The 14,028-nt window shown below is 39.0% G+C and overlaps 2 protein-coding genes across 3 annotated transcripts in view; one reads left to right on the top strand and one right to left on the bottom strand.

Moving 5' to 3' along the window:
- Positions 1–770, bottom strand: part of EFCAB5 (EF-hand calcium binding domain 5) — a 195,896-nt gene extending 195,126 nt beyond the window's left edge. Inside the window, exons 1-2 of the mRNA XM_021713040.1 lie at positions 756–770; positions 130–189 (exon numbers count right to left, since the gene is read on the bottom strand). Of these exons, the coding sequence (XP_021568715.1) occupies positions 130–189; positions 756–770 (75 nt within the window). The remainder of the gene's footprint in view (positions 1–129; positions 190–755) is intronic.
- SSH2 (slingshot protein phosphatase 2) overlaps positions 5–14,028 on the top strand; it is a 293,047-nt gene continuing 279,023 nt past the window's right edge. The window contains exon 1 of one of the 2 annotated variants that reach the window (XM_008059339.1): positions 5–160. The gene's annotated coding sequence lies outside the window, so the exon portion shown is untranslated. The remainder of the gene's footprint in view (positions 161–14,028) is intronic. The other variant, XM_008059340.2, reaches the window with a different exon arrangement.

The following is a 14,028-nucleotide window of genomic DNA, read 5'->3' on the forward strand; positions in this document are numbered from 1 at the left end:
CACCCCGCACCCCTTTCCCCATCCCAGCTCCGTCACGCTCCCGCCCCCCACACTCAGGACGAGAATGCCCTGCCCGGAACAACCCAGCAGCGCCTAGATGGCTTTGGTCACGGTCCAGCGGTCGCCTACCCCCAGCACCACCTCCAGCCCCTGCGCCTCGGTGAGTCCTTCCTGGCGGCCGCTCGCTTGCTTCTGTCACTGCGGCTCCGCTTTGCCTCAGCGGGTCCCGCCGAACGCCACTGCGCACGCGCCGCGCCGCTTCCCAGGCCTTGGCACTCGGCTGCCGCGAACCCCCACACCTCCGTCTTGAAGACTAACAGCAGGAACTACAAGGCGTTGGTTTTCGCCCCCAGCATCCTGAGCACCTCGCTCCTCACGGCCCTTGCCCTGAAATCCCCTCTGGCATGCCTTCCTATGGCTTGAGCACTTCCTTTTGGTAATGAGTCATTCTTGCTTTTCACCCTCCCCCTTCTTTTACCCTCTGTTGCTCTGCTGCAGGGAGGGGACCCTGAGACTCCTGCGTCGCCCCTTGCCCACATCCACATCCCCTTGCCCCCACCATTTCATGAACCCCTTCAGTATTTGCACACAGCACGCCCTTCTTGGGGCTCGCCAGGGTGTGTACCTTCCTCCTCGTCACTTGCTGGCTTTCTTTTGCCCTATACCATTCAGGCTTCCTTGGACTCCTTGGTTTCTTCCCTCCCCCAAAGGGTGGCAGTGGTCTCTGTTTCTTGGACCTCTTACCTTTCCTCTACGAGGTCCCGAAGCATCCGGTGCTGCTTGGCGATCAGTGCCAATTCATTTTCATCTTACGGACACTGATGCCTTCACTCATTGCTTATGATGATTCTTGTTCTTGGGTCGTGTTTGTATGGCTCGTTACTTCGGATGCCTATGCCAATAAAGCATGCTTCCAGAAGGAAAATACCCAGCAACCAGCCTTTTCCTGCTGGGCCCGTCTTTGCCTTCGCTCTTCGCCCCACCCCCACTCCTTTACACTCCGTTCTCTTAGCCTTCCTTTTTGAAAATATTTGTTTTTTAAAATAAAATATTGCATTAGTGGGGGAAAATGGGCTTTAAAAACAGACAGACACCCAGATGTTTTGGAGAGAAATAGACTGAATGAAAGTATGAGCAATTGAGAAAACCACTTTCAACTTCCTACAGAATTGTAATTTCAAAAATTGTGTTGGTGGATTTAGTAGTATCAAGTTGCAAAAAAAGGTATTTAATGAACACTGTACCACTTTCCACTGTAAAAAAAAATCAGGTTACTCTTAATATTTATATGGTAAGTGAGGCGTGAACTTTGATATCTTGAAAATATGCTGTGATTTCAATATAGTTTCCTGAATTTCATCATTTTGTTGTGTATAGTGGTGGTTTCTTTTTCTCTGGGCTTTCTTTTGCATTTTGTGTGAACAAATTGACAACTATATCTTAATTCAAAACGTGACTGTGTTTCAGAGGCTGACTTATCTTGTGTTGTTCCAGAGAGCCCAACTAGGATGCTTGGGTAGAAGTTCAGGGAGGCAGATTTCCAGTGATTGTAAGGAAGAATTTTGTAACAGTAAAGTGAACTGCCTTTCAAAATAGTGAGTGCCCATTATGGAAGTATTCGAGCAAAGGCTGGAGGACCTTTTGCCTGAGAGGTGGTATAAGGAATTCCTCCAGTGGAGCTGGGATACTTCTGAGGTTCTTCCTAAGTCTTTAAGATTTTATGATTTGAGAATAATTGTACTTCAAAGCTGGTGAAACATCTTAGGGTCCTCTGAAGACAAGTGTCATAGGGATAGAAATTTAATATAATTTATTCTTATGTGTAGTACTTTATGCTAGTTTTTGGAAAGTCATTAACATACCATCCAACCATTTTAATGCCCTCCACTAGTAAATTCTGATTTGTAGTTACCAGGCCTTGATGTTGTCTGGGAAAGCAACTGAAGATTGATTAAAGTCATGCAAATAAACGAGAAATCAGTATTACAGTAATATTACTTTCCCTGGGCATTGTTGAAAACAGTTTATGCTATGATAATAATAATATATGTATATTAAGTTGTCACCACACTAAATTTCTTGAAGTGAATGATTAGTATACAGTAAGGTCATATATACTTGTTATGACTTCATTAACCAAAACTTTGATTACTTTAGAATCTTGGAATATATTAATACCTCAAGATTCTAAAGTTACTTTTGACTTAAGTAGTTAAATTGACCATGTAGTAAGCTCAGCTGTTAAGTTAAATGATTAATATTTCAATATCTACTAACCTACTTTTTTCAGTTGTTTATACTTGGCTCTGTAAAGGAATCTTGAGGCTGGTGTGTGTAACAATCAGCATTGTTAGCATAACTGATAAGCCAGTTACTCTTCCCTTTTAATTATCTTCCTATTTTATTTCATTCTGAGTTGTGTTCAGCTGAATTTTCTTGTGGTCCTTGTATTCTGGTATTTGGCTGTTGTCTGACCTCCATTTATTTTTGCTGTTGCATCTCTTGCTGCATGAATAGGTTGGGTTGATTATTTTATTTTTGAGTTGGGGTCTCACTCTGTTGCCCAGGCTGGAGTGCAGTGGCACGATCACGGCTCACCATAACCTCGACCTCCTGGGCTCAGGTGATCCTCCTGTCTCAGCATCCTGAGAAACTGGGATTACAGATATGTGCCACCACACCCGGCTAATTTTTTTTTACTTTTTTTTCTTTTCTTTTCTTTTTTCTTTTTTTGTGGAGAAGAGGTCTTGCTATGTTCCTAGGCTGATCTCTAACTCCTGGTCTCAAGCAATCCTCTCACCTCGGCCTCACAGATTGCTGGGAATACAAGCATGAGCCACTATGCTTGGCCGGGTTGTTTATTTTAAAAGAGAGAGCGAGCGAAAAGAACCTAGAGAATCATGAAAAAAGAGATCTAATTTTTGTGAGACTGAGAATTTAAATTTTTTAACCCATCACTTTAAGCATTCTATATACTTCTTCACTATAGGATGCAGGGTATTTTAGTACTATCAGGTCTTTAGTATTGTTTCACTAGTTATAAAACAGTCTACTAGATGTGAGTGATCATTGAAGATACTAAGGTATATAAGGCATTGACCTATCCATCAGGATCATGTAATCTGGGGGCTGGGGTCATCAGAGGAAGAACAAGCATGAGGTAAAAGGGTAAAAGAGGAGAGGGAAATTATACATGAAGAGCTTTTACAAACTGGCTCTTCATGTATTGTCTGAATTCAGATTAAGATAAATTCACTAGTGACAATGATAATTATAAGAGTAGAAGCAATATCTAACATCTCTTGTTCCTCGTCTTTGCCAGACATCATGCTAAGTGCTTTACATGAATTAATTCATTTACTCCTCACAATATGCCTGGGGGAGGTTGCCCTTATACCCATCTTACAAAGGAAGAAACTGAGACAAAGAGATATTTAGGAATGTACCAGTGTCACTCAGCCAGTAAGTGGTTGGAGTTGTAATTCAAACCCAAATGTGTCTAACTTTAAAATCATCTTTTCCTCCTTAGTGATTAAACAGACATATACATAGTAGGTGCTCAAACTAGTTCTTGAAGGATGGATTGAGTTTTTGTGTGCAAGATAGGAGCTTCGAAGAAAAGTATTCCATGTGGAGAGAAACAATGTATATTAAGACTTAGAGGCAAAAGAGTATAAGGCCCATCTGTAGGAATTATATAGACTGGTTTGAGAAAGGGTTTGTTTGGGAGAGTAGAAAGCTTAGGAGTTTATACTTGATGGAGAAAGTAATGGAGAGTCCTTAGGTTTTGAGCAGATATGATCACAGTGGTATTTTAAGAAAATTTATCTAGTGGCTATGAGCCAGAGGGATTTGAGGAAAGGAGAGTCCGTGAGTGGAGCCAGTTAAAGGCTGTTGTAGAAACCTGGGTGTTGAGATAATAAAGACCTGAACTGGGATGTTGAAGTGGTAATGAAAGAAAGAGATGTAAAGAGTTGTGTAAAACATTCAAAGGACTTGGAGACTGATTGGATATAGGGGGAGGAGAGAGATCAGAGATGCCAATTCTTGGGATATATTGCTTTTCCTAGATAATCAATGTTTTCTAATTAATGGGGGGCAATTGAAGACTTATCCCTTTCCCTCTATTCTTATAAGAATTTTACCTTTTTATATCTCTTTTTAAAAATTTATTGCTTTTTTTTTATTGGCAGAACTTGTATATATTTATGGTGTACCTCTTGATGTTCTGCTATATGTGTACATTGTGGATGATTATGTCAAGCAAGTTAACATATCTACCACCTCACCTACTTAGCATTTAAAATCTACTCTCTAAGCAGTTTACAAGTGTACAATACATTATTATTAGCTATAGAACCATATTGAACAATAGGTCTCCAGAACTTACTCCTCATGTCTAACTGAAACTTCATCTTTTCATTATCTCCATTTTCCCTCCCACTGTCTAATTTGGTATGAATTTTCTGAATTAATACCTAGATCGATCCAGGGTCACATAAACATAATGTAATACTATAATAATCTTTTACTTTTGTACACTGCTTTATATTTTTTGGAGTGTTTTTGTGTTTGTGATCTAATTTAATTCTAGCGCAACCCCATAAGTTATGTAGGACAGACACCAAGGTTAAAAGATGTGTTGAGGGTTACAAAACTGGTGGGTGTAGTAACCTGCACTAGAAGTAAGTTCTTTGGCTCCTGGTCCACATCTCTTTCCATGATGTGATAAGAGAAACAGCATATGTAGATTCTGATCCTGAGACTTGACTGCCAGTTGAGTAAAGGAATAACACTTGAGATACAATCAGAAACTCATATACTCTTTGGAGTTCGTTTATATTGCAGCCTTGACTCAGTCATCTAAGTCTGTCCAAATCATTTTAGGTGATATCCTTATTTGAAGCCTTCTAACTCTTAATTTACACGGAATTCTTTTAAACTCCTATGTTTGGTTTTCTTACCCTTAGAAGATTACCAACAGCAAAACAGGAATGGGAAGTTGCAGGTGCTGCTAAAGGCAGGCTCCCTATAGTACTGGGAAATGATAGCCAATGGTTTCGCAAGAGAAGAGGGGAAAAAATCCACAAATAGCCAGCATAAGAAAAAAATGAGCAATTCTTGGCTGCATTATAATGGGAGAGATACCCCTCTAGGACCCAGTAGTTCCTGAGAACTACTATTAGTATAATAGTATAAAGTTCATAATGATGATCTCAAATCATCATAAGAAGGCTTAATTTCATTTTAAGTTGTGATTTAAGCAACAGAATTGAATGTGATATATTTTCAATAGATGTTCAACCAAGTTTCACAAAAGTTTTGATGTTAGAGGTGCACATTTCAATTAATTGGTAAATTCATTCACAAAAATATCATATTTATTGATGATGTAGAATAAATAAGTTATTGAGTTACACACACACACACACACACACACACACACACACACACACACACCCCATGGCCACGTCTCTCTCTCTCTAGGTAGAGAAAATAAAGTCAAGGCAAATAGCAAATTGATTTCTATGAAGTATAAATACTGAAAAGTGATCGTTTTGAACTTTTTCTTTCTTTTTTTCAGAGAGAAAGTTTTTGAAGACAGTTTTAGAAACTTTTGTAAACTCTAGAATAACACAAGGCCATTGTAGGAAATCTGAAAATACTGAGAAGTACAGAAAAGAGAATAAATGACACATGCCATCATTGTATTTTGTAGAGCTAAAATGTTGCTATATGTATAATTTTGGTTTTCATAAAATTTGGTATATATCATAGATGTATTGCCATATCATTTGAATGGCTGCATAGAGTAGTTATAATTCATTCTAATCATTCCATTATTGGTGGGCATCCAGATTTTTTTCCAACTTTTTTGTTTTTTTGCTGTCATAAATTACATTGCAGTGAGCATCATTGGGCATAAATATTTGTTTGCAGTTTGAGACATTTATTAAGATTTCAAGACATTTAAGTACTGGGTCACAGAACATAAATAATTTTAAGACTCCTGTTATATATTTATACTTTCTAGAAAGATTATTCCAATTAACATTTATTTCAACCGGCTTAGCGTAAGAATGTTCATTTCTCCTAATTTTATTAACACTGTATATTCTCATTTCATGTTCTTTTTCATTTTTATTTTTTAAGACACGATCTGATTATGTTGCTCTAACTGGCTGTGAACTCTTGGGCTCAAGTAGTCTTCCCACCTCAGCCTCCAAGAAGTTAGGATAACAGGTGTGTACCACCATGCCTAGTCTCATCCAGTCTCATTTCATTTTTAATGATTACTAATTTTTTAGAATAAAGAGTAGTACCTCGTTGGTTTGATTTGTATTTTACTGTTAGGCAGGTCAAATATTTTTCAGATGTTTATTAGACTTTTTTTTTTTTTTTTTGAGTTGGAGTCTCACTGTTGCCCAGGCTGGAGTGCAGTGGCATGCTCATGGCCACCGCAGCCTCGACCTGCTGGGCTCAGGCAATCCTTCCGCCTCAGTCTTCCAAGTAGCTGAAACCACAGGCACATGCCACCATGCCCGACTAACTTTCTGATTTATTGTAGAGATGAGGTCTCGCCAAGTTGCCCAGGCTGGTCTCAAATCTGTGGGCTCAGACAATCCTCTCACCTTGGCCTCCCAAAGTGCTGGGATTATAGGCGTGAGCCACCACGCCCAGCCTTATTAGGCATTTAACTTTTTTAAAACATAGATTTATTGAGGTATAACCTACAAACCCTAAAATATATATGTTTTAATAAGTATACAATTCAGTGAATTTTTTTAGTAAACTTACAAAGTTGTACAGCCCTTACTTCAATCATGTATTTCCTTTTATGAGCTATTTGTTCATTCTTTTCAATTTGTATCACCTCTTGATATATTGTAAAGATTAACCCTTTATTATATTTATTGCAAGTGATTTACTTTTTAATTCAGCTTGTATTACTCGTATAATAAAGTCTACACTTCAAAATTTTGCTAGTGAGACCTTGAATGAGCCAACCTTGCTTTACCTCTTCAGTCTTGTCTTTTCCTAAGTCCCTGCCTTGCACACTGCTCACAATTAAGCTGACATGCCACGCTCCTTTTGGTCTCTAGGCTTTTGCACATGCTGTTTCCTTTACCTGGAACACTTTACCTTCATCTTTTTACCTAACTAATTCCTACTCATCCTTCAGGTCTCAGCTTAAATGTCACTTCTTCTGGGAAGCTTCCCTGACTCCACCCCCAGACCATGGTAGGTGCTCCTTCTATGCGCACCATCGCACCCTGTACTTACCCATGGTGGCTCTTATCTTTTAACTATACTTGATTGTTTGATTATTTATTTCCCCAACTAACCTGTAAGTCAGAAACTGGGTCTTTTTGCATATTTTTGTATCATCAGGGCTCAAAAGTTATTTGATGTATGGATCAGTGAATAATCAATGAATATAGTCATATTTAGCAGTCTTTTCCATTTTGAGTTTTTTCATTTTATAAGCATAGAACTACCTCCCTAGAAGCCAAAAGGATTTCACCACTTTTAAAACTTTTGATATGGTTTACCAAATTATCCTCCAGAACGATTGACTCAATCTTTGTTAACAAGTAGTGTATAAAAGTGTTTCACCGTGACCTCTTCAGCCCTAAGTATCCTCCTCATTATCCATTTTTTAAAACCATAATAAGAGCTCTTGTTTCTTGAGTACTTACTGTATACCAGACATTATGCTGAGTACCATAGGTGCATTATGTTATTTGTCACATCACTCCTGTACAGTAGGTATTTTTATCTCTATTTTACCAAGAAAATTGAGACTCAGAGAAGTGAAGTGAATTGTCCAAAGTTATAAGTCTGGTGTCTAACCCCAGAACCCCTTCTTTAAATCACTAATATTTTGTTGTTGTTTTAATTTACATTTTTTATCATAAGTCAAACTTTTAAAAAATATTTACTATAAAATATTTTGCAGTCCTTGCTTTGTACTTTGCCAACCTTTTTTCCATGGGTACTTATTTTTTCCATTTTGATTTGTAAGTATCCTCTATTCTAAGAATATTAACATTTTTCTGTTATGTTGCAAATTTTGCCCCAGCTTTCATTGCCATTTTGTTTATTTTATTTTATTCATTTGATGTACAGTCATTTAAAAAATTTTAATGCCAACAAGCCAAAATTTGTGCATGTTTTCTGTTATTTTTCTACTTAGTTCAATCTTCCATTAATAGAGAAATATTCACCTATATTTTTAAAGTTACTTGTCTTATTTTTGTTACTTTTAATCATCTGAAGTTAATTATGCTGCATGATATGAGGTAAATATTACATTTATCTTCTTTCAAATAGTTATCAACTTGTTACACTTCATTTTATGAAGTAACCACTCATTTTTTCCAGTGGTGTGTAACTCCCTTAGAAAATACCACATTTGAGTATAAGTTAGAGTGTGTTTTATTGAAGTTCCATTCCTAGTCTCACAGGAGTTTAGTTAGTTTAGCATGTATTAGTTAGTATTTAACAAAATTGTACTGGTAGAAACTCTCAACTAGCTTAAATTTAAAAATTTGATTCAAGTGCCTGGGAAGTTCAGAGGAAGAACAGGCCTTTGGTACTCAAAAGGTATCTTCGGGTCTCTCATTCTTTCTGGCTTTAAGTGAGAGGGAACAGTTTCTAGATTATGCTCAGTCTAAAAAAGATACTGTGCAGCACTGCTTTCCTATGTAGCACCATTAAATATCACTCCTGGTTTCAGCAGCTTAGGACTTCACTGTTTTTCCATTAAATGCCTGCTGTCATGTTGGCTACTGCAGGTCTGACCTGTTGAAGACATTCATATGGCCATGTTTTGCCTTTACTTGTTCATCAAAAAAAAAAAAAACAACCTAGATGTAGTTTTTCATTTAGAAAACCTAAAAAAAAATGTGATGATGATGATGATGATGATTCTTTTTTGAGTTGGAGTCTCACTCTGTCGCCTAGGCTGGAGTGCAGTGGCACAATTACAGCTCACTACAGCCTAGATCTCCTAGGCTCAGGAGATCCTTCTACCTCAGCCTCTCAAGAAGCTGGGACTACAGGTACACAACACCATGCCCAGCTAAGTTTTTGATTTATTGTCGAGAGGAGGTCTCACCAAGTTGTCCTGGGCTCAGTCAATCCTGTCACCTCCACCTCCCAAAGTGCTGGGAGTACAGGTGTGAGCCACTATGCCTGGCCCAGTGTGATTACTGATAAGCCCCTTTACCCAACCTGAAATATGCTAGAGGGTGAGTGTACATGGGAGAGACTTTAAGAATCTTGTTTATCAGAAATTATTTAATGAGTGCTATTTTGTGCAGGTAATCTCATCCATTCCCTTCCTCTGATTCTCAGCACTGAATCCTTTTCAGATACTTTTATTATCTGCTCTGCATTTTCTTGCTGATCCAAGCAGCACAGCTGCTGATTACAGTGCCTCTCATTTTCCTGTTTGTTAAGGGAATGTCTAGTGAGATGCTCTTGGCTCTGAAATGTAGTAAAAGGTCCTGTGGTTCCCTAGATTGAAAGATAGGGAAAATATTTCATTTATTGAGTTGGAGAAAATATGCTTAGAAACAAAGAAGGAGAAGTAGTATTGTGAACCTGCTTAGATTTCATGTAGCTGTTTGATTTAAATTTTTAAAAAAGTTTAGTGTCTTTTTTGTGTTTGTCACTGTACTCAAGTGATGTCTGCTTATTTACTTTTTTTTTTTTTTTTTTTTTTTTGAGTTGGTCTCTCACTTTGTCACCCAGACTGGAGTGCAGTAGCACGTTTATGGTCACCTCAGCGTCAACCAGCTGGGTTTCAGCGATCCTTCTGTTTCAACCCTCCAAGTAGCCGGAACTACAGATGTGTGCTACCACGCCTGGCTAATTTTTTATTTATTGTAGAGACAGGCGGGGGGGGGATCTTGCCAAGTTGTCTGGGCTGGTCTTGAATCTGCAGGCTCAGGCAATCCACTTGCCTTGGCTTCCCAAAGTGCTGGGATTACAGGCTAAGCCACCAAGCCTGGCCTGTTTACTCATTTATACCACTACTGGAAATCTAGCAGCCAGCTAGTCTCTGGTCTCAGGAAGCTTAGAGTAGAAGTAGAAAGACTTACATTAATAGGTAATTAATTTATAGTATAGTAATCACAAAGGAATAGAAAGAAGGCCAGCAAGGACTTAAGAATTGAGCCTTAAAGAGTGAGTGGAAATTGGTTAGCAAAAACAGGGTTAGGGGCGAGTAGTAGGAGGTAGAAAAGCACTCTTAAGCATGATCTTAAGGCTCAGGGCTACAAATGACATGTATGCTGGGAACCACAAGCAATATAGTGCTGATACCATGTAGAGTGAAGAAAATAGGACTGGAGAAGTAAAGATAATTTCTTCTGAATTTTAACATCTGCACTCTTACAGTTGCCTTTCCTCTGAAGTGACTTTGTTCAAATTTGTGATTATGCACAACAAACGTCAAAGTATAACTGTCTTAATAAGAGCTACCATGTTTTAAATGTTTGTTGTGCAGTGGATGCTGGGTTCAGCACTCAATAGGCATCACAACAATCGTTTGAAGTGGTACTATTATTGTTCCCATTTTACAAATGAAAAAACTGATTCTCAAGGAGGTGTCCAGACTCCCCCAGATAGAAATAGCAGAGATGGGATTTAAACTTTGGTTATCACAGTCAGAGAGCAAGTCCCAATCTAAACTACCCTCTGGATGTTACCTTCTTTTGTGTCTAGATGCTGTTTGATTTCTTCTATTTTTTTAATCATTTAACTTCACATTTGCCCTGCTATAGTTTGAATCATTGCAGTTTGTGTCATTTTGCTGCTTGCGCCTTGGTACTTCATAAACTTAGTTCAGCAGGAGTTTGTTGACAGCCTTCTCAAGTATGTGGGATGATACAAGGCATTATTCTTGCCTCATAATTTACAAGACTAGTGGAAAAGGCAGATATAAACTAAGCATAAATAGTCAAAACCCAGGCTGGGCGCGGGTGGCTCACACCTGTAATCTTCAGCACTTTGTGAGGCTGAGATAGGAGGATCACTTGAAGCCAGGAGTTTGAGACCAACGTGGGTAACATAGTGATACCCCGTCTCTACTTTAAATTAAAAACAACAACAAGCCTAGTATGGTGAATGCAGTAGGAGAGGCATGAACCAAGTGTATACACAGAAAGAAGACATTCGTTCCAGAAGGGATAATGAACAGGGAAAGTGAAACACACTAATTGAAAAAGATGGAGGATCAAGGAAAGTGAAAGATTTTTTTTTAACTTTTAAATATTAATCCCTTTCAGCTTCGTTTTCAATAGAAGCCATTTTTTTTCTACCTGGTTATTATTGTAAGATATTGTTATCTACAACATGGTAGCCAGATACTGAAGCTTCTATCTTTGGAAAGTGTATTTGTTGGTATTACCTTGCCGGTCAACCTTCTTCCTCATCCACCTCTGTATCTTTCTTTATTTGAAAAAAACCCGCCGGGCTCGGTGGCTCAGCCTGTAATCCCGCGCCTTTGGGAGGTTGAGGTGAGTGGATTGCCTGAGCCCGCGGGTTCGAGACCCACCTGGGCAGCGAGACCTCATCTCTACAATAAATCAAAAACTCAGCTGGGCATGGTAGCCCATACCTGTAATTCCAGCTACTCGGAAGACTGAGGCAGAAGGATCGCCGGAGCCCAGCAGGTCGAGGCTGCGGTGGCCGGGAGCCACCACTGCACTCCAGTCTGGGTGACAGAGTGAGACTCTAACTCAAAAACAAAAACAAAAACAAAAACAAACCCTACAACCGCTTTCTTTTTAAATTACTGCAGGCAGATGGGGAAATGTAAGAATTATATTAATTGAAGTTAAAGAAAGACATCTTCATGCAACTTGCGGATTAAAGCAGTAATTCTCCTGTTATTTCAGACACTTAAAGAAACAACAAGAATTTGGGAGAATCTTTTCTTCATAATTACAATATTTAGCATGTCTCAGGCAAGAATTAGAATAAACCACATATTAGTATCTTATTACACATTAGCTTAATTTATTAAGCGTACTCATTGAGTCTTTAGGTTTTGATAAAGTGATTGTAGTATAGAATAAAATAATATCTACCAGTTTTTCTAATATAGATTTTATGGGATGGGTAAGCCCTAAAAGTATTTTTGTTTCTCTCTTCTTAGGACTTCAAAAATATCTCTAATAGCATATAGCAGTGTAATGTCTGGAAACTGCCTGAATCTGATTCCTGACCCTATAATTTACTAGACTTAGACAAGTCACTTAACTGCTCTATGCTTTGGTTTGCCCACCTATAAAATAGAGGTAATAATAGTACTTTTCCTTTTTTTTTTGAGTTGGAGTTTTACTTTCACCCAGGCTAGAGTGTAGTGGCACCATCATGACTCACCATAGCCTCAGCCTCCTGGCTCAGGCAATCCTTCTGCCTCAGCCTCCCCAGTAGCTGGGACTACAGACGCCTACCACCACACCAGCTAACTTTTAACATTTTTTTGTAGAGATGAGGTCTCACTGTGTTGCCCAGACTGGTCTCGAACTCCTGGGCACAAACAATCCTCCCTCCTTGGCCTCTCAAAGTGCTGGGATTACAGGCATGAGCTACAATGCCTGGCTTCCTAATAGTACTTCTTTCACAGAAATAGTGTAAGCATTAAGTCAGAGAATGTCTTAGCACCATGCCTGGCACCAAATGAATGTGTACTTACAAAATATTAGTCATTTTTCTAATGATGGTGGTTTAGGGGGCAGTATTTGGTTATTAAGTGATTTTTTTCATTGTAACACAAATTTGATAGGGAAGATGGTTCTTTTTGATAATGTAATTAAAGTGGATAGCCTCTCCCAGAGTTTATCCCATTATCTCTTTTCTTTTTAAATGTTTTACCTTCATAATGACTTCATTTTTAAAAATTGGAGAATCTTTGTTTTAGTTGCCAATTTCCACAGTGAAGAATATTGTGTATGATTTTCTAATGATCCTGGAGAATGACTGATGCAACTATAATCTTTGAAAATTTCCTTTCCATGAGAATTTATCAATTTAATAGGCCATGCTTAGCAACATATTAATCTATTGACTATTCTTGAAGAACAGAGTGTTAAAAGTGGTCACCTTAGTTTGTATAGTCAAATCCCAGACCGCATTGTATTGATTTTTTTAGTGATTGAGGCTATAAATCATGTGGCAAAGTAGGACAGAAATTGCCAGATTTTTTTTTTTTTTTTTTTTTTGAGTTGGAGTCTCACTCTGTCGCCCAGACTGGAGTGCAGTGGCCGCTCCCGGCCACCACAGCCTTGACCTGCTGGGCTCCAGCCATCCTTCTGCCTCAGCCTTCCGAGTAGCTGGAACTACAGGCGCACGCTACCACGCCCGGCTGATTTTTGATTTATAGTAGAGATGAGGTCTTGCCAAGTTGCCCAGGCGGCTCTCGAACCCGCGGGCTCAGGCAATCCAATCACTTCAGCCTCCCAAGGCACGGGATTACAGGCTGAGCCAACGAGCCCGGCTTCAGATATTATTTAAATATGGAGAATCTAAAGACACTGAATGTATTCATGGGTTTAAATATATCTTTGTACAAGAAAACAATAAGTGAGAAGAATGATTTGTCTAATCCAACTATTACAAGCATTTGGCAGTTGAAATTGAATGCAGCTTTTAGAAGATGCATTTCCAAAGCAACTGAATGTGCTTTTTCTATAAGTGTCTGAAGCAACAATAGGAGAACATGTGAATGAACTCACATATGATATAACAAGAGGCCTTTGGTTCGGGCTTTGGTTGGATTTTGATTGCAGGGTTTTGTTTTTGTTTTTTTTTGGTTGAGTTGGAGTTTCACTCTGTCGCCCAGACTGGAGTGCAGTGGCCGCTCCCAGCCACCTCAGCCTCCACCTGCTGGGCTCCGTGATCCTTCCACCTCAGCCTTCCAAGTAGCTGGAACTACAGGCATGTGCTACCACGCCTGGCTCATTTGTGTGTGTGTGTGTGTGTGTGTGTGTGTGTGTGTGTGTGTGTGTGTGT

This window comes from Carlito syrichta, unplaced genomic scaffold (genome assembly GCF_000164805.1).
Source record: "Carlito syrichta isolate Samal-C Ts95f unplaced genomic scaffold, Tarsius_syrichta-2.0.1 Scaffold304000, whole genome shotgun sequence".
NCBI lineage: Eukaryota > Metazoa > Chordata > Mammalia > Primates > Tarsiidae > Carlito > Carlito syrichta.